Here is a 25,966-nt window from a genome sequence, read left to right on the forward strand (position 1 = left end):
GTAACCTGAGTCCAGAAGGAAGGAGAGGCGGAAAAAAAGGAGAAAGTTTGCTGGAATGGTCCAAGAGGAACAAGATGGCTGTTCCTGGTCAGAAAAACATCTTCGCTTTTTAACTTCAGGCCATTTCTCCTGTAAAGGAGCTCACTTTACCTTTTATATTTAACTGCATGACTAACTTTTGGGGTTTTATTTTAATGCGAAATGTGTTGATTCTCAGACTCTGGTTCGAGGGAAGTCTCTAACGGTTCGGAAACAGTTTGTAGGACTGAAAAAGGCTTTTTTGTACATTTGAGTAAATTTTCTTTAGGCTTATTGTGCTTTCGGTGGATGGTCGTTCACATTCCCATGGTCGCCCATCGGAGCAGCTAGCCGGACCACCATGAGCTCCTCTCGGGTCAGACCCCAGAGCCAGGCGGGCAGGTCGCCCCGAGCAGCGGGCTCCAGTGAGGGGATAGAAATGGAGAACATCCAGCACCCAGACATGGCTCTGGGAGGAATCATCGGTGCACCGTCTCCACCATCCAGGCAGGCGTGGAGCCGAGACAACCCGGTGTTCGAGCCGGAGGAAGAAATCCTGGAGGCGGACTGGCCTCAGGCGAGTCCCGGGCGGAGGTCTGTGTCCACGGCCTCCAGCGGCAGCAGCAGCAGCGGCAGCGCCCACATCACCAGAGGGGGGCTGTACCCAACACCGACCCCCACCATCCATGGCCGGCAGCAGGACAGGCGGCAGCCCCGCAGCTGTTTGAAGCACATCCTCCAGAAAATCAGAAGTAAGTCAGGTTTATTAGACCACGAAGAATCAGCCTTCAATAGAGGTTTAGAGAAAGAACTATTTATAGGGACATTTTGTTTCTAAAAGACACTTAGTTATACAGAAGAGGATTAGGGCCCCTGAAAAAACTAAAGAAACATGTTTAGATTTTATTTCAGTATAATCTGAAAGAAAAAAAAAATCTGAATTCTGACTTTTTTTTCCTCAAAATTCTGACTAATCTCAGAATTCTGATTTCTTTCTCAAAATGTTTTCTTTAATCCAAGAATTCTAACTAGGGATGCACGATATTGGGATTTTGGCCAATATCCGATATGCCGATATTTTAAAACTCATGTAGCCGATAACCGATATCGATACTGATGGCAAAGCTGGACAAAAATAAGTAGTCATTGAAAATAGCAGTTTTGTTATCCATTTCTGACACTTTCAAAAATAATATACTCAAATATATTTTCATATGCTGATATCAAATTGATTTTTTAAAATGCGGTATCGATCTATTTTACTTTTAAAATCTTGTGAAATTTCATCGTTCTGTTAAAAAACTCTCGTGATATTTTGCAAATTCTTGTGAGATTTTGTTAGTAAAATAGACCGATACCGCATCAATATATCAACATATAAAAATATGGCAAAATTTCGTGAATTTTCGGGTGATTTCGTAGTATAACGATGACATATAGCAATATTTCATTTGTAAAAGAGATTGATATGGTGTTTTTAAATGGCAATATATCAGCATATGAAGATATTGATATTTTAATGTATCAATATTTTTTCCCTCGTCTTTAGAAGTTTTTAAGTCTGTAAAAAAGAAGTTTTTGAGGAAGAAGAAGTAGTAGTATTTTTTTTTTTTTAGACTTTAGAAACTCAGAAGCTGATCAAATATCGGGTTAAATATCGGTGGGGTGGCCGATGTCCGATATTCAGTTTTAAGGCTGATACAGGCCGATACCGATAGGGGGCCGATTATATCGTGCATCCCTAATTCTAACTTTTTTCTCACAATTCTGACTTTAATCTTAGAATTCTGACTTTCTCTTCACAATTTTGACTTTAATCTTTGATTTTTGACTTCAATTTCAGAATTCTGGCTGAATTCTGACAGCTAACAAACATGTAAGCACCAAGACATAGCCTTGTCTACAGACTAAACTAGCTCTCTTGTTTTAATCACCTTGTGCTCTTTCATTAATGAAATACAATCACCGGGGACCCCTCGGGCACAGAAAAGTTGCCTAATTCCGTCATTTTCCACCAATGTGTTACTGGCCATCCCAAACAACTCACATCTTTGTCAGTGAAGCTGAGTGCTCCCACATGGTTCTCATCTACATTAAGATCCAAAATAGATATCAAAGTCAAAATTCTGAGAAAAAAGTCAGAATTCTGAATTTTCTCATAATATACTGAAATAAAACTTAAAAATCAGCTAACTTTTTTATTGACTTTGTGCTGCTAGCAGCACTTTTAAATTCTCAGAATAATGTTAAACATTTGGTTCTATATGCTGCTATAAAGTTCATTAGCCAACATAAGCCTCTCCGGTCTACCATGCTTATTGCTAGCATGTCTTTTTCTATGATATTGCGAGAATTTTGTGTAGTGCTCTTTTCTATCTTCACATGCTCTCTCTACTAGCACAGCAGAGAAGTCATGCTGCTCCTCCATGCAGCGCAGTTGAATGGGAGCCATTTAGGTGATAACTTAAAGCTGGGCATACACTGTATCATATTTTCAGTTGTTGCACAAAGCTAAAGCTGAAACCGTACGACGAAACCGCAGGGTTTAAAAGTTCACAGCTCACTATGTATGTTCATACGCTGTACGGCCCTACGCTCTGATGCGATCTACCTGCTCACTCTGCACGTCCAAAAACCACACGTCGGACTGAGCGCCGAGAGATGGCAATGGTTGGACACGTCAATCTGGAAGAAGGAGATGAAGAACTCCCTTGTTTTGCACATGCACAGTACTCCAGGTTCTGGTAAATCGGCTCATAGAGGCTCGCAGCTCTGCTTCAACAGCAGGCTTTACTCAAAAACAACTCACAAATCTGACTGGAATTCAAACATGTTTGTTTTTCTCCCGACCTCACGATTCCTGATCTGGAGATGGCCGTGAGAGACTGATCGCCCCTCGATACCCCGATAGGGTTGTCACGATACTAAACTTTTCAACTCGATACCGATACTAAGGAAAATATTCGATACTCGATACCATTTTCGATACCACAAGGAAAAAAACAAAGACTCCAAAAGTCTACAGAAATATTTTCATTAATAAATAAAATACAATAAATAAACACAATAAAGGTTGTATGCTGTGCATAATATTAAGCAAGCTTGATAAAAAAACTTATAAAATTCAAATGAAGTGTTCCTTCCTTGGCTAAGCTTTGCACACATAACAATGGCACTAGCCAAACCGGTTAAGAAACAAAAATAATTCTCAGCAGCTGCACCTGTTACAAAAAAAAAGTCTGAAACTGAAGAGTGCACAGAATTATTGAATCACACAGTGTTATGAAAGTGCATTTCCCTCTATTCTGCACTTTAGATGAATGACTGCTTAGGTGCCACTGGTGACGGCACTGTATCGATACTTTTAAAAACGAGTATTGTATCCGGATACAACATTTCAGTATCGATACTTTTTTGAGTTTCGATACTTTTGACAACCCTACCCCCTGAACACCACACAACGCAGGACACACGAGGAGGCTGAAACCCACTCTGATCGAAAAAATTCACGCACGACTGGAGAATCGTCCCAAAAACTGCATAAAAAAACATACAGTGTATGGAGTTTATCCAGTATAAGTATTTATATTTAGAAACAGAACCACATTATGTTTATTCTGCATCCTTGTCCCCATTAAACAGCACAATCATGACCAGACTGAATCCATTCATCTTTCTGCTCTAGCCCTCTAGTGGACAACTGTAACACTACAACACTAAGAGAAATTCCATTTAAGTCGACGCTATTATGATCAAATGGATTAAATCTTTAACTAATAAACCATTAATTGAAAATTAAAATACATTGTTAGTTTCATTAGAGGAGCACAATCTGTTTATCTGAAGTAGAAGACCTCAGCGTAGATGCATGGATGTAGTGAAGAGGATAAGAAACTAATAATGGCAGTGAAATGGAAGGAGAAGAGCCATTGTGGGAAGCCCTAAATCTGGTTAATGGTGCTATTATTACGTATAGAAATTACTTATTGTTTTGTGCTGGTCCTATTGAAATCGCAGGGTTATTTTTGATTAAAATATCAGTATAAACGCTTGAACTGATTTATTTTTTTTTACCTGTAAGCATGCTGTGTTTTTAAATGTTGAGATGATTTGTAACCTCCTCCTTTGCAGCTCTGTGGGGAACTGAGCTGATGGAGGACGGCGACAGCAGCAGAGAAAGGTACCTGAGAAATGTGTTGAGGGAGATGCTCACATATGTCGGGTTCCTCATCACTGTCTGCGTTCGTAAGTAAACATACAGAATCAAATTGTGCAAAGCTCAGTTTTATTTCCATCTGCAGAGATTCTTTAGTCCTTGTTTTTTTCTTAAATATGGTACCAACCCCTTAGCTCCCGCCACCAGCTATTTTCCAGCTTCAAGCCTAATGAGATTGGCAGGAATTCACCCAGATTCCAAAGGTTTTGATGAAGATGTAAATTCAACAATGATTCAAATTAAAGTACCCAGTCTTACATGGTATTATTGCATGTTGTGTTAATAGAAGACTAACTTTAGAGTTCCTTTTTTTTTGGCCTTTACTGCTGAAGAAAGCTCATGATGTGGTTTAGGGTGGATCAGGAAATAATTTTCTGGCAGACATCAGTGTAGAACGGGACAGCTTAGCTTCCCCGAACTTTGAAGGCAGCTATTAGACCTGCACTGCAGAGCTCAAACAAACTTAGATATTACATTCCCTCTTTGTCATTTTAAAGAAAAGACATAATAAAAATCTTTTGGAAATACAGTTTATAGGTGATTCAATCAAGATGGAGCAAAAATTGCTAAGTTGTGAATGAAAACGAAGCACACCCTTCTTGCTTAATGCTGAATCTGTTGGGTTTTTTTCCACTGAAGGTTAAATTCAGAATATTTTATATCTTTACGCCAAAAAGCAAAATCTTCAAATTAAAGAAAGGATACTCTGCAGGGCTCGATGTTAACCATTGCCCGATCTCCCGGGGCAAGTAGTTTTTATTGTCGGGAGAGTACAAATTTCATTTCATTTGCCCGCTCGGCAAGTGCAATGATCGCAAAAAAAAATTATTTATCACTCAAAATTACTTTAAAATCACCCACATTCACTGAAAACGACCCACAAGCGTTGTCAGCGCCATTTTTGTTGTTTTGTACACATTCTCACGTGATTTGAAAAAGCCGCGTGATTTTCCGCTAGATGGTGTGATTCAGCTCTTGGGGAGAGAATTCTGCAGAGCAGCAACTGGATGATGAATTTAATCTAAACTATAATACACGCTAGATTAAAAATGATCAGTCAGGGATTAGGAAAATAATAACTGTATGCACACAGTGTAAATATTTCTATCATATTGCAGTCTTGTGTACAGTGGTCATACATTAAAAAATGTTCATCAAATTTTTTTCTCCTATACATTGTAGTGGTGCATTTAAATGTTATAGAGTTAAACATGTTAAATTGGTGAGTAGTAGTAGTGTAAGTTTTTAACCTGTCAAGTTTTTTTTAAGATTTTTAACATTACAATTTATATTTTTCCAAGCACACAGCAGTTTAAAGCAAAGTTTAGTTTGAAAAGAATGTGCAGGAAGGATTGAAAAGCATGTTAACACGGTAATGTAGGCTTGAGTTCATTATCTGACGCATGCATATACACACCAGGAACCTGTAAATTTAAAAAATACTGAATTACAAAAAACATTTAAAAAACAAACATGTTTCATTGATATATCTACAAAAATTAATATTAGGAACTATATTTATCAAATGTTATACTGGGCAAGTAAAAATTGTTTCTGGGCAAATGGTAAAAATCCTTAACGTCAACCCCTGCTCTGTTTTTATAATAGCTGTAAAGGGAAAAGAATCATTCAGTGCTACTTATTGTGAGTTTGATTACATCTTTTAGTGAAAAAGGAATTTAAACCATCATTGTTTTTTTGTTTTTTTCTGCAGTGACATATGGGATGGTGAACTCTAACATGTACCATTACACCAAAGTTATGTCCCAGCTTTTCCTGGACACACCACTGTCTCCTGGGGAGCCAACCACATTTAGGAGCCTCTCCACCATGGAGGACTTCTGGAAGGTAAAATAGAGACAGATTGCCTTTATCACCGGAGCACCAATGTATAAACTCCACTTTCTTGTGTAATATGTCTAAGAAAAAGTGTTATTTTGCCTTTACAGTTCACCCAGGGGCCCTTCCTCAGCGGCATGTACTGGGAGGTGTGGTACAACAACAAGAGCCTGCCTGAGAATCAGAGCTTCATCTACTATGAGAACCTTCTCCTCGGCGTACCGCGGCTCCGGCAGGTCAAGGTCCGCAATGAGTCCTGCTCTGTCCACCAAGACCTGAGGAATGAGCTTCATGACTGCTATAACATATACACCCCCAGCAATGAGGACACCGCCCCCTTTGGTCCAAAGAATGGAACAGCGTCAGTTCATACATAACTAACAATCGTAGCAAATGAGATGTTTAAAAGCATGGCTGCATCCTAAGTCTCTCTTTGTCTGGATGTTTGACAGGTGGGTGTACACTCCAGAGAGTGAGATGAACAGCAGCAGCCACTGGGGGCAGGTGTCGAAGTATGGAGGTGGAGGGTACTACCAGGACTTGTCCCGAACAAAGGAGGAGTCAGCTAACCATCTGCAGCTTCTCAAAGACAACTTGTGGCTGGACAGAGGCACCAGAGCAGTCTTCCTTGACTTCTCAGTCTACAACGGGAACATAAACCTTTTTTGCATTGCAAGGTAAAAGTCCTCACAGTGATGGTTTCGCTTAGTTTGCAGACTCCGATAACATGCTTACATCAGAAGAGGAGGAGGAGCTAATTTAGCAGGTAGCTTTTAGATAAACAAAAGAAGATTTTAAGCTTGATTGTTAGGTGGTTTCCCTACTAACTACTACCAGACTTCATAAGCAAAAATGCTGTTGAGTGGCGAAGCTGGTCCAGAGGAAAGCATAATTAAAGTTGGTCTTTTTCCATGTCAGTGAGGAACAGAGAAGCTATTTAACAGGGAAACTTTAATCTCTTCTACATATTTAAATATGGCTGCAATCCAGTTAGACAGTAAGGCCCCGTCCACACGAAACCAAACCCTGGCCTAAACGCACAAATTTTTCACCAAACCAGCCTCATCCATACGAAGCCGGCGTTTTGGGGGTCTGTAAACGATCTTTTTTTTATTCAGCCTTCAGAGTGGGAAGATTTTGAAACGCCGTTTTCGCGTTTCCATCTTTAAGCTCTAACCGCATTTTTTTTTTACACGCATGCGTCATAGCGTCGCCTCTAAACACGCATGCGCGACACAGTATCACAACAACAATGGCGCCGTACTGTGTTGAATGGTTGCTGCTCATGCTACTCACCCTGCTGTCGGGCTTACAACAGAATCTTCTTCTTCTGGAATATCTCCAGGAAGAACAGAGCAATATCGACGACATAGTTCAGCACCTGAATTTGACTGAACCACGAAAATGGATCCGCAGGGCAACCATGTATAAATATTAGTGCGCATGCCCAACATTTCGTCGCCTATTTTTGCTTTTGCACCACAGCGCCACTTATAGGCCTGGCATACATTTTGTAGCGTTTTCATGTATTCGTGTGGACGATCACATTTATTTTACGTCTCCATCTTTACGACAAACGTTCTGGAAAAAATTTGCGTTTCGTGTTCGTTTTGACTTCGTGTGGACGGGGGCCTAAGAGAGCGAGGCTTTCAGCAGCTGACCTACACAGATTAACGGTCTCTGACCTCTGTCAGTAGTGAGTCGAGACGAACTTTACAAGGGGGGCCAAGATGGGGCCAGTGTTTTGTAATGGGGCCACAACAAAAGAGTATCAAACATAAAAATCAAACAAACAGGGCAAGGGCTAATTTTTTAGTGTATTAAAGGTATAGTGGAGGATTTTCATAAATTTTTGAAAAGACCCAACTTTGCCACTTAAAAAAAAAATGCACATGCACAACCCTGTGCCTGCTCCCGAGAGGGAATGCCTATTAAGTGTGTGCACGAGCCCATTTCTCCTCGGGCACGCTCCGTTTAAAAGTTGCTGTTTGCGTCACTCCTACAAGCTTACTCTCCAAAAGAAGATTTGCAATTTTTCCACTATGTCAGACTCACCACCGGTAAGTGAAAATGGGGACGAGCACGTAGGACGGCCTTTTACGTAAACCGATCACCACAATGATTGACAATTAGAAGTAACCCCTTATTTTGATGATCCACCCTGAAAATTAATATCCTCCACTATACCTTTAATTGAGCCACAAAGCCAAGGTTGTAGACTTCTGATCTAAGTCCAGGTCCAGGTCATTCCAACAAACAAAAATGAAAAATAATCCATTGGACTTTGTTTCCAAGTTTAAAGATGTTTCGCTTCCCATCCAGGAAGCTTTTTCAATTCAAAATGTCAGGAATAGCATTTAAACCTTAACTTAAGCTTTAAAACCTCAAACTCAACGCTATTTCTGACAGTTTGAATATAAAAAGCTTTCTGGATGGGAAGCAAAACATCTTTAAACTTGGAAACAAAGTCCAGTGGATTGTTTTTTATTTATTTTTTTGGAACTCCTGATCTAACTGATGAAGACTGATCCCATCTTGGTACCACTGAAGTTTAAGGCTGACTGCAATTTCAAAGTGATTGTTAAAGTAAACGCAAAATATTTAAGTTGGTCCAAGGGACAATTAGCGCGTATCATAACACATTTATTTTGTATTAAACTAAATAAACTGATTTAAAAAGTAAAATTGTCTTTTAAAAAAATGTGGTGCATTCATTTGAGCAGGTAACTTTGTTAATCTGCCAATGGAATGAGTAAATGTTCTCTTAAAATAAGATAAATATTATGCATATAATTTTTTTTGGGCCATTATAAACCTAAATCATCTAATTCCATTAGCAAATTCTCCAACTTACCTGCTCAAACTAAGGGGAAAATACACTTAGTCCAAGAAAAATGTGCTTTATTAAATTTCCATATTTGTAGTATATGTTTTCAGTACAGGGGCAGTACCAGTTCTGCAGGGGCACTGCCCCCTGCTGGCCCCCATCTAGAACCACCCATGCCTCTGTCTGCCACAGAACATGATTTATTTGGAAATGATAGCTTTATAACCACTAGGGGCGCCAGACGTCAAACTTTCACTTTTTGCACCCCTTAAGGCCACTGGAGACATTACAAAATGATTTAAATCTGCTAGATCAGGGGTAACCAATTAAAAATCAGCAGGGTCCGAATAAAGAAAATCAACAGCTAGTAAAGGTCCAGAGACATTTTTTATTATAATTTGTTACTTTAAACAGAATTAACAATGAAATAAAAGTGTTTAAAAGTATTTGGAAAAAAGGCTACTCAAGTATTAAGTGACTGATCTACTAACAATTGTGATCATAATATCTGATTTAATATTTTAAAGATGTAATATGCAAACGTTGGTGTTTAAAGGAATGAGATAAAAAGAAAGTATAATTAAATAAAAAAAACTTGGAGTGGAAGAAACACTTTTCACAATATACTTTTTTGTAGGCAACATATTCTTTTGTTATAAAACATAGTAAAGATATGTTAAATAGTAAATGGCATGTACTTATATAGCGCTTTTATTCAAGTCAGCAGACTTGACCAAAGCGCTTTACACTACATTCATTGACCCATTCATGCACACATTCACACACTGATCTTAACTGTATGTATAAAGGTTAGAATAGGGTAAGTTACTTCTAGATACAGGAAACAGTTTGCTGTATTTTGATTTGACCTCAATTGACACAGCAGGATCAACAGATAGAAAAGTTTAAACATATGAAACTAGAAAGAAGTTTCAGTTTAACATAAACTCCAGGCGTGTGTCTCTGGGGTAGTTTGGTTTAAAACATTTCCGCTCTTCTCTGGGTGAAGTTGCTTACGATGGGTAGAGTAGCCAGAAATATTAGTCAAATAAAAGAATTAAAACTTCTTCATAGTATATATATTTATTAGGTCTTGAAGGCACTAGTGACTCATTTTTTTTATACAGTGGGCGGACAGAAAAGGGGGTACAAGAGAGGGGAAGAGACATGGGGAAAAGGACCACAGGCTGGATTTGAACCCGGGTCGGCCGCGTCGAGGACTAAGGCCTCCGTACATGGTTTCACTATATTAAAAGTAAAAAGTAAAATGCATTTAAACTATCCTTAAAAGTTTTTTTTAAGAGTTACTAAAGTAAATGTAGCTAGTTTTTACAAACCTCTGCCTTTTGCACAAAGTAAACAATTATGCGTAAAAAAGTAAAAGAGCAACAGCAAAATGACAACATTAAAAGCTTTACTATTCTTGTCTTTATTCTAATGTATTTATTGTTACATAAAGTTATGCTATTTCTAATTAAGGTTAATAACGAGAGATATAACGATTAAGAAAGATTTTTGCACCATAATTAGTTGCAAACCATTTCCTTACATTGAGTAAAAATAATGATTAATCGGTGCTGAAACTAGTTTTATTAACAAGGTAAAAACAAGTTTAAATTAAGGTTACAAAAATCCATCAACAGTAAAATTTGACACATGATATTTCTTGGCTGCTTTCACAGAATTAAGTTCCAAAAACAAATATAATAGTTCAAAGTTTAATAGATTTTTTAAAATAATTTTCATTAATATCTCCTTCATCATGAGACGAGCACTAATGTTTGGACTCATCAGGTTGCTGGTGGAGTTTCCAGCCACCGGAGGAGCTGTGACCTCCTGGCACTTCCAGACGGTGCGGCTGATCCGATACGTGTCCAGCTGGGACTACTTCGTCTGTGTGTGTGAGGTGGCCTTCTGCCTCTTCATCCTCTACTACGTGGTGGAGGAGGTTCTGGAAATCCATATCCACCGGCTGCACTACTTCAAAAGCATGTGGAACTGTCTAGATGTTCTGATCGTTGTGGTGCGTATCAAGGCTCCTTTCTGTTTTTTAAAATAACATTTATTGAATTGCAGTGTTTGATTATGCTCCTGAAGATTCTCAGTCATCCTGGACTTTGTTTCCAAGATTGAAGACGTTTCGCTTCCCATCCAGGAAGCTTTTTCAGTTCAAAATGCCGGAATTAGTGTTGAGTTTGAGGCTTTATAGAGTGGACCAAAAACAAAGCCTTGTTTTGGCTTAAAAAATTTATCACGGGTATTGGAGGCTAACAAATACCCCGAAGGACCTCCATTTCTAAGGGACGGACCCTTTTGTCTGATTCAATTTGCATGTTTTCTAAGCCAAAACATTCTTTGTTTTTGGTTCACTCTATAAAGCCTCGAACTCATGGCTAATTCTGACATTTTTAATTGAAAAAACCTCCTAGATGGGAATTGAAACGTCTTCAAACTTGGAAACCAAGTCCAGTGGATTGTTTTTTTTTAACATTTTTGGAGAGCTTAATTATATTTCCTTTTTTAATTCCTCTTTTTACAGTTTAGTGTTGTCGCCATTATAATGAACATAACCAGAACAGCCATGGCTCGAAATCTGCTCGGTGGGCTGTTGGAGAACTACTCTGCTCACCCCAGCTTCGAGGCTCTGGCCAACCTCCAGGTCCAGTTCAACAACATGGCCGCGGTTATTGTCTTTTTCTCCTGGGTCAAGGTACGTGTCCTCATACGGTAGTTCTGTAGTTCTTTAAAGTATCATCTCGTAACATGTGGCTTCCCTTCACCAGCTGTTTAAGTTCATCAACTTCAACAAAACCATGAGCCAGCTGTCCACCACCATGTCCCGCTGTGCCAAAGACCTTGTGGGCTTCGCCATCATGTTCTTCATCATCTTCCTGGCATACGCTCAGCTCGCCTACTTGGTGTTTGGAACTCAAGTTGATGATTTCAGCACCTTCCAAGCCAGCGTGTAATTAGTTTTTCTCATCCTTCCAGTTGCGTTTCACAGCGATTTCCGTTTTTACACGTATGTCCAACGTTTCATTGTTTTTTTTTGTAGGTTCACCCAGTTCCGCATCATTCTGGGCGACTTTGACTTCTCAGAGATCGAGGAGGCAAACCCAGTCCTTGGACCAGTTTATTTTACTACGTTTGTCTTCTTTATATTCTTTATATTAATGGTGAGTTCAGATTAAACGTGATAAAAAACAAAACACGTTTGAAAAAAATCCTGTTAAGGCAAAGCGGTTGACATTTTGATCTGTCCGTATAGAACATATTCCTGGCTATAATCAATGACACATACTCTGAGGTGAAGGCTGATATGTCCCAGCAGAGGTCTGAGATGGAAATGACGGACCTCATCAAGAAGGTACCAAACTGGCAGACCTTTACCTTTTCTTTTTTCTGATTTTTTTTGTTTTTATCTCTTACTGGGGTTCAAACAGAAACGCTGGATCTTGTCCAAAAATGTGCTGTTGAATTACATGAAAATAGGATTAGTTGTATGTCGCTGTGTCAACTACATTCATGGTGTCACATATCAGCTATGTGAGTTTACTGCTTTTTGTTAGGTTAGGGGTTTACATTCCTGTAAAGGAAGTTTTAGGTGTTTACCATTAGGACTAGAACTAACACTGGCAATCAGTTTGACACTAGAGCCTTGGAGAAAAGAGGGTTGTCCCAACCAAGTTAGGTTTCTTGGGCTTCCAATAGTTTGGTACGTTCAAAATACAGGAAAATCTGTAACAGACCTATTACTTTAGGTAATTATTTCACAAAATACGCTAAATTATGAAAAAGCTTACTGATTGAGAGGTTTTACTCCCTATGAAAGTTGTGTTGTTAGCCATGTGAAGTATGTTCAGTGTTTCCGCTGGTCACTAAAAATCATTAAAATTCATTAAATTATTACTTTTTAAATTAAGGCCTTAATCGGCATTAAAATTCATTAAATGTTATTATCGTTGTTATCATTTAAAATGCTTTATATAATAAAATAAATTTATAAAAACAATTTTGTGAGATATGCGCGGAACTGCTTCTGGTTTATCGTAAAGAATGGGATAAGGTACATTTCAACAAAAGTGGCTGGAAAACGAGAATTCGGGATGTGGCAGCAGCCTGTCGACGGTAAAGATGACAATATTATATATGTATATATATATATATATATATATATATATGTATATTAGGGATGCACGATATTGGGATTTTGGCCGATATCCGATATGCCGATATTTTAAAACTCATGTAGCCGATAACCGATATCGATACCGATTTTAAAGCTGGACAAAAATAAGTAGTCATTGAAAATAGCGGTTTTGTTATCCATTTCTGACACTTTGAAAAATAATATACTCAAATATATTTTCATATGCTGATATCAAATTGATTTTTAAAAACGCGGTATCGATCTATTTTACTTTAAAAATCTCGTGAAATTTCATCGTTCTGTTATAAACTCTCGTGATATTTAGCAAATTCTTGTGAGATTTTGTCAGTAAAATAGATTGATACCGCGTCAATATATCAACATATAAAAATATGGCAACATTTCGATGACATATAGCAATATTTCATTAGTAAAAGAGATTGATATAGTGTTTTTAAATGGCAATATATCAGCATATGAAGATATTGTGATATTTTAATGTATCAATATTTTTTCCCTTGTCTTTAGAAGTTTTTAAGTCTGTAAAAAAGAAGTTTTTGAGGAAGAAGTAGTATTTTTATTTTTTTATTTTTTTTAGACTTTAGAAACTCAGAAGCTGATCAAATATCGGGTTAAATATCGGTGGGGTGGCCGATGTCTGATATTCAGTTTTAAGGCCGATACAGGCCGATACCGATAGGGGGCCGATTATATCTTGCATCCCTAATACTGTATATATATATATATATATATATATATATATATATATATATATATATATATATATATATATATATATATATATATATATATATATATATATATCATGGGTACTTGTTGCTGGCATTGAAATTATTTTTAAGAGTATTAAAAGAGCATTAAAAAGCATTAAATTAGAGTTGAGTTACTCTTTCCTGTGTAAACCCTTATGTTATTTTAATCTGTTTCAATCATATTCAGTTTAATTATATGTAATGTTTTTGAAAGTAATGCTTTGTTTTCTTAGATCAAAGACGAGGAGAGCTGTCTAAATATCATTTTCTACTAACATAATTTTTGTTAAGTATACAGTTGTGCTTGAAAGTTTACATACCCTACCATTAAAGAAAACAATAAATTTACACTAATACTTCAAATAATAAAATAAAAAGTTATAATAAATAGAAATTTAATATTATATACGTGTATATATACAAAAATACGTATTTGAACTCCTTGCTATTTTGCAAGTTCTCCCACTTAGAAATCAGACATGATATAAAAAAATTGAATCCACAAATCACAATATATATATATTTTTTTTTTTTATTTGTATAATACAGCAGCAAATAATTATGAGAAAATCAATGTCAATATTTGGTATAGTAGCCTTTGTTTGAAATTCCAGAGGTCAAATGTTTCCTGTAGTTTTTCACCAGGTTTGCACACTGCAGTAGGGATTTTGGCCCACTCCTCCACACAGATCCTCTTTAGAACAGTCAGGTTTCTGGGCTGTTGGTGAGAAACATGGAGTTTGAGCTCCCTCCAAAGATTCTCTATCTGGTTTAGGTCTGGAGACTGGCTAGGCCCCGCCAGAACCTTGATCTGCTTCCTCCAGAGCCACTCCTCCTGGCTGTGTGCTTCGGGTCATTGTCATGTTGGAAGACCCAGCCTCCACCCATCTTCAATCCTCTAACTGAGGGAAGGAGGCTGTTCCCCAAAACCTGGCAATCCATGGCCCCAATCATCCACTCCTTAATACAGTGCAGTTTAGGGCTGCAACTAACGATTATTTTAAAAATCGATTAATCGGCCGATTATTTCTTCGATTAATCGATGAATCAGACAAAAAATATTTTTTATATTAACCTCTTTATTCCAAAATAAACATTTTAGACAGAACAAACAAGCACACAAGTACAGGTTGCTCATTAACTGTACTGGTGCAATATGAAAAATAAATGTTTGTGTTAAAACTACGCAAACTTACATGAGAAATGTAGCTGTACATCCACAAAATATAGGCTACTTTGTTTCATAAAGTGCAAAAAAAAGCCTTTTTTGTTTTTAAAAGCCCCTTAGGGGATCAAACAATAGGCCCCCCCATTTCAACAAATGAGTTTTTTTTAGACTAGAAGAGTTCTGCCTTTTAAGACAGGAAAGTATAGCAGTTAAAGTTGCTACTTGAGAAAATACTGAACCATAGAGATAAAAATAGCCATGTGATTCAAATTCAATTATAAATTGTATTTGGAATAAAAATGAGAGAACTAGGGGTGTTTAAAAAAACACATCCTCCAAAGACAGATATTTACATGGGAATGTGGCATATAATTAATTGACATATTACTGATCTTGCTGGATTTTATTCTGCTTTACTTCCATAAATTGCAGGATCTTCTTTACTTTATCTTTGCCAGAAGATTTAAACTTTAAAAGCCTTGCCCTCATAATTTGCAAGTTAATTTATTTATAAAGAAAATATAAACGCTGCTTAAGCTAATTCAAATGAAATTAAAAGTAAAATAAGTAGCCAACCTTATCACTGTCTGTAACCTACTAACAAGGTAAGGAAAGCATCAGATGAGCTACCTGAGAAACTAACGTTACGTTTCCCCACTTTAAAACCAAACAAACACGGTTACTCATCCTGCTGATCAGCTCTCTTCACTGCCATTGAAGGCTCCAACGGGTTTTCTTTTCAGGTGCTGCATCATAACAGTGGTGCTTCTGTGCCATGTTCATTTGTTTTTACAAAAGTTGCATGTTACGGCTTTTTTCGCTTTAAAAAGCGCAGGCTAGTTTTTATTATTGTCATCAATTTGCGCCGTCAATCCCGGCGAATGCGCGCTTCATTTGCAGTCTGGACGCTGAGGGTAAACATCCTGCGGCTCTGACTGCAGCGCTGAGAGGGACTCCTGCAGGAGTGCCGCGGGAGAACGGGGTTGGGATGGGGGAGGCGTCCCACGGCACCAGCTGCATTACGCATTAATCGCTCGACACAACTAATCGATGATGAAATTCGTTGCCAACGCTTTTAAAAGTCGATTTTTATCGATTTTATCGATTCGTTGTTGCAGCCCTAGTGCAGTTACTCTTTCCCATGTGCAGAAAAACACCCCCAAAGCATGATGCTACCACCCCCATGCTTCACAGTAGGGATGGTGTTCTTGAGATGAGAGACAAAACGATGGGTATACAATTGTTTTTAATAAAGTACAATATTACTGAAAGGTAAATGTTTTTCAGTAATATAATGCATTAAAACCAGACCAATGCTTTCAAGCCTTTAATATTGAATATGGCTATATATACATCATTAAATCGGTGTTTGGGTTTCCTCCGTCTGTGATGATGCGGTTTAGGACAATGCAACCAGTCCAAGACTGTTAGAGTTAACTCAGGAAGTATATTACGGAGGATTAATCCGTTCAGGGACTAGCTGTTTATTATGAGATAAGAATGGGTTGGATTGGCTAAAAGAAAACAGATCAGTTTAGTGATATTGGAATGAGAGCTGAGAGGGAAAATAAAAGTATGCATGAAGAAGAAGAGTCAGAAAACTGGGATAACATAGAGTTTAGGATAATAGACGAGGATAACTGATATAACGATAATAAAGGCTGAAGTTAGAGTGACGGGATTAAGAGATGAGTGAAAAACTAACGGATAGATGATGGGAAGAGATGACGGATCAGTTGAAGCAGAAAGATGCTGAGATTAATGCAAAGTTACTAGATGGTCATTGTAAAGACTACAAAAAGGAAAGCAATGGCAGCCAGTGGGACCTGATATAAAACATGTTCACAGTCGTGTTTATTTAAAAAGTAATTCAGTCCGTTTTCTCCCCACAGGGCTGCAACAAAGCTTTGATGAAGCTAAGGCTGAAGAAAACGCCCGTGGATCCCATTTCCAATGGTTTGCAACAAGCAGGCGCTAAAATGAACTTTGATGAGCTCCGTCAGGATCTGAAAGGGTAACGGGAGTCTCCAACCACATCCAGAGCTGATGAAAGGTTGTTTTTGTTCTTAAATTCACCGTCTGTTCGATTTATTTGTCTCCTTCAGAAAAGGACACACGGACGCAGAGATTCAAGCCATCTTCGCCAAGTACGATCAGGACGGCGACCCTGAGCTGACGGAGCACGAACACCAGCAGATGAGAGACGACCTGGAGAAAGAGAGAGTGAGTGACGCGGCGAGCGCCTTGTTACTGTGGAAGAAAAAAGCCTGGACACCCGCAGACGCTCAGTGTGTTTCTGCTCATATGCTAGGAGGACCTGGAGATGGAGCGCAATTCTCTGACCCGACCCAGCAGTGGGCGGAGCTTCCCTCGCACTCAGGATGACTCAGAGGAGGATGATGATGAGGACTCTGGTCACAGCTCCCGTCGCCGTGGCAGCAGCTCTGGGGGAGTCTCCTACGAAGAGTTCCAAGTGTATGCAGCTCCTGTTCTTACTGTCCTCGCTGTGTTACGTCCTACACAGATCAGCCCAGCATCAGTCATGTGACAGGAAGCCTTCCTCTAATCAGGCCAAGTGGATGGAGGTTCAAACTCTAATAACTTGTGCTGACGAAAGAGGTTGTCTACTCTTTATTCTTAGCCCTGTTAGCTAAATCTAGGGATTATTAGAGCATTTTCAGGGTGCTACAAAAAGAAATCCTTTGGTTAGGTCCAGCTGATGGATCTGAGGGAATCCATGAGGTTTTCCTGCTGGTCTAAAGATAAAAAAGTGAACATTTAAAGATGGACAAGAGTAACAGATACCAAAGCTGGAAACACTGGAAGAGAGAAAGCTTTCTGAAGCAGAACCAATCACTTGGAAGACGTTAGGGCTTCGGGGTAGTAATGTATTTAAGTTGGATGTTAGCTTACTTTAGCAAAGGTTGTAGATTAGAGCACTTATCGAAACCAGAGCGATGACGTAACCCTGGTTCTGATGGTAAAAATGTTTACTAGTAAAACCAGGAGAGGACGATCAACCAAAACGGTTTCTAATTAGACTGTAAACCATGACATCAAAAGGTGACAGCATGGGGTCAAATCACATTCCAAACCTCTCTGTCTCGTGTCTGGCAGGCTGGTGAGGAGAGTGGACCGCATGGAGCACTCCATCGGCAGCATCGTGTCGAAGATCGATGCAGTGATTGTGAAGCTGGAGGGAATGGAGAGAGCTAAGCTGAAAAGAAGAGATGTGCTGGGCAGGCTGCTTGACGGAGTCATCGAGGTAAGAGGCTTCAGGATCAACATTAGTTTGTGTTTCATTAGTGACACGTTGTGTGATGATTGCTTTGGATGCAATCCAAAGCAATCAAAAAGAAAAACCCAGAAACAAGAACTCGGTCAGAAGAGCTGCACAAGGTGTTGAGCAACATCCTTCCTTTGAATCTCATAAAGCCTATGCTGATCATATTTCCTGGTTTTCAACGCAAATATTCAGAATAAATGGCCTCAGCAGATTAAAAATGTCTTATAAAAACATCCATTAATATATTATGATGATAGTAAGCTTAGCTGGAGTGAAATGATAAGTCATCCCTTTCAACTAGGAAGGGTGATTTGGATGGGGGTAAACTGACCCGACTGCTTGTGTGTGGAGCACAGGGCAGCAGAGCAACAGGGGGCGTCACTGTCCCCTTGCTCTCTCAGTGCAGGAACAACAACAGTAAGACTTCTACCTTAATAATGAAAAACTAAAAGGTCTCTCGAGAACTGTTTCAGGTCTGATCTGAGTGCTCAGATTGGTGGGAACCAACAAATATTGTTTTGTTTTTTTTTTTCTGCACAGGTAAGACATAAATGATTTTATATGAACATGGAGTTCTGTGCTGTCCATGAAGTGTGATTCGCTCCTGTCCAGAGTTCAGGTGTGCCTAGCATTGCCAAGGGGACACCTCATGTGCGTGCCAGCTGACTGGCACGAGCTGATTGCCGTTACCCCTCCTGGCGTGGTGATTTTTTTTTACCCCCCTTTGTGTGTAAAATAATTTTTTAACTATTTGACTCCAATCTGCATTAAATTAGATGCATATTTGTGAGTGACATGAAAACATGGTAAACAAATTATTATCCAGCAATTCACTTTAATACAAAATAACAAACTTTGCTGAATAAAATAGGTATTTTAAACTTAAGCCTGTCCTGCTTAACTTCAAAATGTAAAAATTAATATAAAACAATAAATAAATAGTGCACATTTTTGGTGCAACAGCAAACTTGTGCAAACTTGTAAACATATTTGTGCCTTAAATTGAATGACTGTAGGCTCCAGTTGTAAAACAGAAAAAAAATCATTAGCTCAGTGCCAAATTATGTAGCAATAGCCTATTATTTTCCCCCTTGTATTCCCTCTGAGCTCTTGTGGCAGTGATGAGTTGTTTATCTTTGAGTGCTGCTGCTCTGTTGTCTCCCGCTATGTACTCTGTGAGCAACACTTGGCTCGACCAATGGGATTAGGGGATTCTGGATTGTTACATATATGCTGTCAGCTCATTGGTCACAATGCAGGACAGGGCCCAGGAACAAGTTTACCGTAAGTTTTGTATCTAACGTGCCCTTGTTCTTCATTTTCCATTAGCTTCTTACTGACTATTTTTTACTCTCTCAGTAAAATATGGGACAAAGTGTGTTCCTTTTCCAATAAATACGGGACAGGTACTTCTATTTCTAAATACGGAATTATTCTGTTTTCCAAGGGACGGTTGGCAACCCTAGGTGTGCCTGAGACCACAGTGTGCTGCTGGGTTGGTTTAAAAAAAAAAAAAAAAAAGTCAGCCGCCATCTGGAAATGTAATTACAGTGCCCCATGCGTGCCCCCTAGTGGTGGCTTGATTATGAGCCCAAATTGCCAACATTTCTACATGAAGTAAATATTATCACACTTCCACTGCTGATTTATGCATAGTGCAGAGGGAGCTTAGATCTTATTATTATGGGTTTAATTTCTGTAACATCTGAGTGGACTTTTAATTCTGTATAATGGTGGTGCATGTTTGGGGTTTCAGCAAATTGCTTCTTTTAGTGAATGGACAGCATACTCCATTTGATCTAATTTGATCACAATTTATTTAATTAAATGCTTAATAATGATTAATACGATTTATTGTTTCAGCCCTAGCTGACTCACAATCTTGTAACGAGTGAAAGAAACGGGGCAAAGCAGCTTTTGGGCAACAATTCCAAAAGGAATCTTAATGTTCCCCAAGATTATAATTTTAAAAAGTGTGTGATCTATTCAATCTGTCTATACTATTGCCTTTTCTCGATTCAAAAGAACGCGAGTACGGACTCATGTCCTTGCCAAGTGTGAGAAAAACGGCTCGCCAGCTCTCGTCTCACGTCAGAGGAGGAGTAAGCAGATGACTTGCAAAAATTAAATGGTAAGAACCAGCGGACGACAAAATTCCAGTTAAAAAGCGTGTAGCAATTTATTTACTTCCAAAGGAGTTTCTCCAACCAGCCCTCCAAGCAGTCCCTCAAGCAGCCCTCTAAGCAGCCCTCTAAGCAGCCCTCCAAAGACATTGTGAGTATGCCCCTTAAATAGACCCACCAATAATTAACCAATTGGGACAGCCCAACTGAACAGGAAGGCAAATCCCAAATAAACCACAGTTAACATTATAGAAAAATAAATACAGACAATATCATCATTCATACAAAAACATACATATTTATGAAATAATTTAACCATACAAACATTACCATTTCACCTACTTATTATCATGCAAACAATTATCAGACACACTGAAATCCCACTTCTGACACCACATGTGAGAAAAACGGCTCGCCAGCTCTCGTCTCACGTCAGAGGAGGAGTAAGCAGATGACTTGCAAAAATTAAATGGTAAGAACCAGCGGACGACAAAATTCCAGTTAAAAAGCGTGTAGCAATTTATTTACTGGCGATGGTGAAGACAAAAAAAAACAAAACAAACAAAATACTTTCAAATAAAGAAAACAAAACCGGCCATTGCAGGCAATACAAAAAACTGACAGCCTCTCAGCAAGCTGACATTAAATAAAGTTTTTTAAAGCAGACCTTCCAAAGGAGTTTCTCCAACCAGCCCTCCAAGCAGTCCCTCAAGCAGCCCTCTAAGCAGCCCTCTAAGCAGCCCTCCCACATGTCTGCTTTATCAACTTCTGGAACTGGCAACTGCTCTGCCATTTTCTGAACTGATCCCAATAGCTTTTCCCTTCTTCTCTGTCTGCGGCCTTTGTGTAACTTCTCATGCTCAGGGAAGTCTATGTCAGTGTGGCTAAAAGGCATAGTTTCTATCAGGGCTCGGGCAGTAACCTCTTCTAGAAACTCTTTCTGCTGAGCCTTGGCCTGAGAGCGGGTTACAACCAGGCTAACTGGCTCAGAAGACTGAATAAGCTCAGGCAGAATTAACACATCCTGCCCCAACACTACAGGATAGCTCAGTCCTTTAACCACTCCCACGTCCAATGAAAATATCTGACCTTTGACCTCCAGACAAATGTCTGCTACCGGGTAAACATGCTCATCTCCATTCACACAGCAAACCCTGAGCTGCCCTTTCCCCAACTCAACTGGCTGCTTTACCAGATGGGGCTGGACTAAGGTGTGAATGCTACCGGAGTCAAAGAGAGCAACTGTAGTTTTGCCATTTACTTTGACCGGTGTAGTCTGTAATCTGGCAACAACTCCAGTTCCAGGCCCTGACAGGCTACACAGGTTTTTAGCTTTCCTAACGGGGCAATCCCGAATCATGTGACCAGGTTGGCTGCAGTAATGACAGATAACAAAAGTCCTGTTCTGTGTAGCTGTGGGTGCTGGGGCCTGTCTAGGCTGTGAGGTGGCTGGGGCCTGTCTAGGCTGTGAAGTAGAAGGAAAAGGGTAGGCCCGTTTATCTGGTATCCTACTCTGTACGGACCCCCTAGGACCAACTCCACCACCGAATCCCCCAGACTTACCTCCAATAGCTGGTCGGCTGAAGGTCTGAACCCGGAAAATCTTTGGCCCCTGACGAGCAGCAAGGAAGGCTTCCACCAGCTCTGCAGCTTGCTGGCCTGTAGCTGGGCGGTGCTCCTTCACCCAGACACGCACCTCTGGAGCTAGGGTACGCAGGTACTGTTCCAGGACCAGAATTTCTCCTACTTCCTCCACCGACTTCCCGGATGGCTTAATCCACTTCCTGTAGAGGTCCATCAGGCGGTTGTACAGCTCCCGTGGAGTCTCCCCTGTCCTGACCTCTGGATCACGGAAACGCTGCCTGTAGACTTCTTCATTTATCTCGAACTTGGTGAGAATAGCGTCTTTCACTTTATCATAGTCCGTGGCATCAAAACTGTCCATTGCCACATAAGCTGCCCTGGCTCGGCCGGTAAGATATGGCACCAGGTACACAGCCCAGTTGGCTCTCGGCCACCTATAGGCGACAGCAAGTCGTTCAAAGGTTGTGAGGTACTGTTCAATGTCGTCCCCCTCTTCCAGCTTTGGCACTGCTGCTCTGGTCCAGGCCACTGGGGACGGCGCTGCTGGGTCGATTGCTGGATACAGTGAGGCTGCTGGAACTGGCACAGGAAATGGTGCGGCCGACGCCACCACCGGATTCAGCAGAACTTCAGGTGGCACCGTTGGATGCTGTGACACTGGTGGTGTGGCTGCCGGACTCCGCTGGGCTTCTGGAGATGGCACTGGTGGCCTGACTGGCAGTGCTGGTACAGCGGCTTCAAACACAGGTCGCTGAGGCCCCTCTCGCCCAGAGTCCAACTCATCCCACACATTGTTCAACTGGACCTGAACGCTACGCCACCTCTGTTCATGCTTGTAGGACTCATGCTCTTGGGTCTTGATAGCAGTCTGTAGCAGGTTGTACAGTGAACGCAGGTCAAGCTCCCCGGACACTTCAGCTGCTCCTCCTGTGGCTCCACCCTCAGCATCATCAGCTGAGCGCTGGACTCCCTCTTCTTCCACCAAGTCCTCCTCATCACAAGGAAGCTCCATTGAGTCAGCTTTGGTCCGCCTGACCACTGACATCGCAGACCTTGACTGCAGCCTTCCTCCTCCTCTCCTTTTCGTAGACTTCTTCGGCGCCACGATCCCACTTCTGACACCACATGTGAGAAAAACGGCTCGCCAGCTCTCGTCTCACGTCAGAGGAGGAGTAAGCAGATGACTTGCAAAAATTAAATGGTAAGAACCAGCGGACGACAAAATTCCAGTTAAAAAGCGTGTAGCAATTTATTTACTTCCAAAGGAGTTTCTCCAACCAGCCCTCCAAGCAGTCCCTCTAAGCAGCCCTCTAAGCAGCCCTCCAAAGACATTGTGAGTATGCCCCTTAAATAGACCCACCAATAATTAACCAATTGGGACAGCCCAACTGAACAGGAAGGCAAATCCCAAATAAACCACAGTTAACATTATAGAAAAATAAATACAGACAATATCATCATTCATACAAAAACATACATATTTATGAAATAATTTAACCATACAAACATTACCATTTCACCTACTTATTATCATGCAAACAATTATCAGACACACTGAAATCCCACTTAACACCCCTGCCCCCTAATAGTCTTTTCCAATGCCCTGGGACAATGAATAAGAGACTGGCTCCGATGCGGTACGTGTTTCCACACGGACCAGTATTCTGACGGACTAAGGGAAGAGAAAGTGTAACTTGACTGGGAAGTTTTATTGCCGACTACGGAATGTATACTGATGCTGACGCAGTGGATACTTTCAGAGTTCGCTATGTTGGTGAGTAAGTAAAATGTTAAATGAAAGGTGACGTTGTAATTGCAGAACTAGTGTAAATTACCGGGTGAAATGTTTGGATCGGCCGCCGCCATGATGGCCGGTCTGTGGTGCATGCTGGGAAATGTAGTGAAGGATGCGACGCTGTATGTGATAGACGGCGGTTATACTTTAATAACAGAGGGGGAAAACGGTTATTATATCTTGAGAAGAACACAGGAAAGTAAGGACTTGGGGAGAAGGGGCGCACTCAGCATAAATATCGGTCAATTGGAACAGAAGCGTACTGATGACATCACCAAACGCTCTGCTCGTCTGGAGCTGCATTTCACCTCCTGTTATTAATAGTTTCTAGATAATAATGAATTCTGACTGTTTTCATTTAGACGGGGAATAATAATTAACACAGTCAGATAAACACAAATCAATTGAACATTTTGCCAAATAAAAGAAATAAACCGCCATCATAGGCAGCGGTCCTTCACACACGGTTATACCAAGAGAGGGCTGCTGCAGACGGGCTGCGGTTAGCCCGGGCCCTCAGAGCTTCGCTGGTTGCCGTGGTCCTCTCACCTTCGGACATTTTTTTTTTACTGATGCATTAAATCTGTAAATGGTGACGCTTAAAGTATAATGTATAAATGATCTAAAAACAACAACAGAAAATAAAACTTTTAACTTAATCCTCTGAGCTCTGTGAGCGCTCCATTGAAAGCTGCTGCTGCCGCAGTGCATGCTGGGAGAGCTGTCAGTCTCAAGAACAGACAAGTCTGCTCTGATGCATGCTGGGTAAATAGGGAGGGGTGAGAACAACATCTGGGGACTTTGTCCGTTCTCGTACTTCTGATCTTGTGAATTGGAGCAGTACTAGGGCTAAGGCTAAGGACGTTTCACTAGTACACGAGAATGCACAAGTACACATATTGACAAACGGCCTATATTTCAGAGAAATATGCCAAAACCCAACATGGTGGAGGTAGTGGGATGATTTGGTGCGGCTCTGCTGCTTTAGACCTGGATGACATTCAGTTATTGACAGAACTATGAATTCTGTTTTCTACCAGAGCCTAATGAAGGAAGAATAATTTTTTCCTTAATTTCCTCCAGCAGCCGGCTAATACATAAAGCACTCTGGCAAGTAAAAGCCTCATGTTCAGACATTAGGTGTAAAGGGTTTTATTTATTTTTTTAACTTTTTTGCTGTCTTTGTTGTTGTTTAATTGTTCAGATCTGAGCATCCTACATACAGTCTACTGCTGCTCAGCTGTGCTTACATCCCTGTGTAAAAATGCTCTATTTTTACCTGCAGGATGAGCGTTTGGGTCGGGACACTGACGTCCACAGGGACCAGATGGAGCGACTTGTGAGGGACGAGCTGGAGCTTTGGGAGTCAGACGACTTGGGCTCCCAGGTCAGCCACACTCCTGCGGGCCCACGGGCTCGTCCCCCGTCCTCCCTTTCCGCAGACGGCCTCGACGTGAGCTCAAATGGAGGCGCACACGTCTAAACACCTGACGAGTTAAAAATGACCCCAATCCAGAAAGAGACTTGAAAAACAAAACTTCAAATTTGGAGATTTTTCAAAGCAAATATGATGCTGAATGTGTTTAATTTTCTGCATGGAGAATCTATCCAATCAAGAAGCGTTATTCTGATGAGAGAAGCACAAGCTACACCTGAGGATGAAGCATAATAGCATTAAACCACCTTATAAGCATATCAGATATTCTGTGTATGAGTTATACTCTGATTGTTAACTGCCACATTTTCCAAACATTTCATGTTTACATAAATAAGAGTGGACTTCCTGTCATATTTACTCATCTTCTGCTCATCAGTTAAGCTTTGAAATAATCAGCTTATGATTTTATTATGATACATATTGTAACTTAAAACAAACTTCAACTTGGAGTGCGACTAGTGTTCACGGGAAGCCCGTGCATTTACCTTAAAATCTCTGATTGACAATCTTGTTTTTAATCTGTTTTTCAAAATAAAATTTGTAATGAAAAGTAAAAAAAGTTTTTTTTGTCTCATGTTTGGTGTTAGTAAAAGATCAGAGTCCTGTTTCATAAAGCCTATTAAAGCTTTCAACCTATCCTGGAGATGCTTCTACACAGAGTCTAACCAAAATTATTGCACATCTGCAGCCAGATGCTGGTTCCCATAACCACATTTCATAATTAAACTCCACAGTTATGCTATTTTTAA

At 40.1% G+C, this 25,966-nt stretch overlaps 1 protein-coding gene across 2 annotated transcripts; it reads left to right on the top strand.

The window, feature by feature from the left end:
• pkd2 (polycystic kidney disease 2) lies at window positions 1-25,776 on the top strand. Of its 2 annotated transcripts, none has more exons than XM_038278616.1 (15): window positions 1-770; window positions 4,150-4,263; window positions 5,949-6,082; window positions 6,184-6,434; window positions 6,526-6,750; window positions 10,695-10,923; window positions 11,440-11,610; window positions 11,684-11,865; window positions 11,956-12,076; window positions 12,169-12,267; window positions 16,884-17,005; window positions 17,097-17,214; window positions 17,306-17,466; window positions 18,109-18,256; window positions 25,065-25,776. In XM_038278616.1, the coding sequence occupies exons 1-15, from the start codon at window positions 380-382 to the stop codon at window positions 25,260-25,262; spliced, it is 2,664 nt and encodes an 887-aa protein (XP_038134544.1). In that variant the 5' UTR covers window positions 1-379; the 3' UTR covers window positions 25,263-25,776. The 2 variants fall into 2 exon arrangements, with proteins under 2 accessions (XP_038134544.1, XP_038134543.1); XM_038278615.1 differs by having other exon boundaries at window positions 380-770; window positions 17,303-17,466.
• The last annotated feature ends 190 nt before the right edge of the window (window positions 25,777-25,966 follow it).

Source organism: Cyprinodon tularosa, unplaced genomic scaffold (genome assembly GCF_016077235.1).
Source record: "Cyprinodon tularosa strain WSP-4 unplaced genomic scaffold, ASM1607723v1 ctg142, whole genome shotgun sequence".
Classification (NCBI taxonomy): Eukaryota; Metazoa; Chordata; class Actinopteri; order Cyprinodontiformes; family Cyprinodontidae; genus Cyprinodon; species Cyprinodon tularosa.

What these genes read in the sequence shown, in the direction of transcription:
- pkd2 (XM_038278615.1), top strand. Translation starts at nt 380, where the DNA reads ATGAGCTCCTCTCGGGTCAGACCCCAGAGCCAGGCGGGCAGGTCGCCC. An exon ending in CCTCATCACTGTCTGCGTTC is followed by an intron (nt 4,264 to 5,948) that starts GTAAGTAAACAT and finishes TTTTTTCTGCAG; the next exon opens with TGACATATGGGATGGTGAAC. An exon ending in GGTCCAAAGAATGGAACAGC is followed by an intron (nt 6,435 to 6,525) that starts GTCAGTTCATAC and finishes GATGTTTGACAG; the next exon opens with GTGGGTGTACACTCCAGAGA.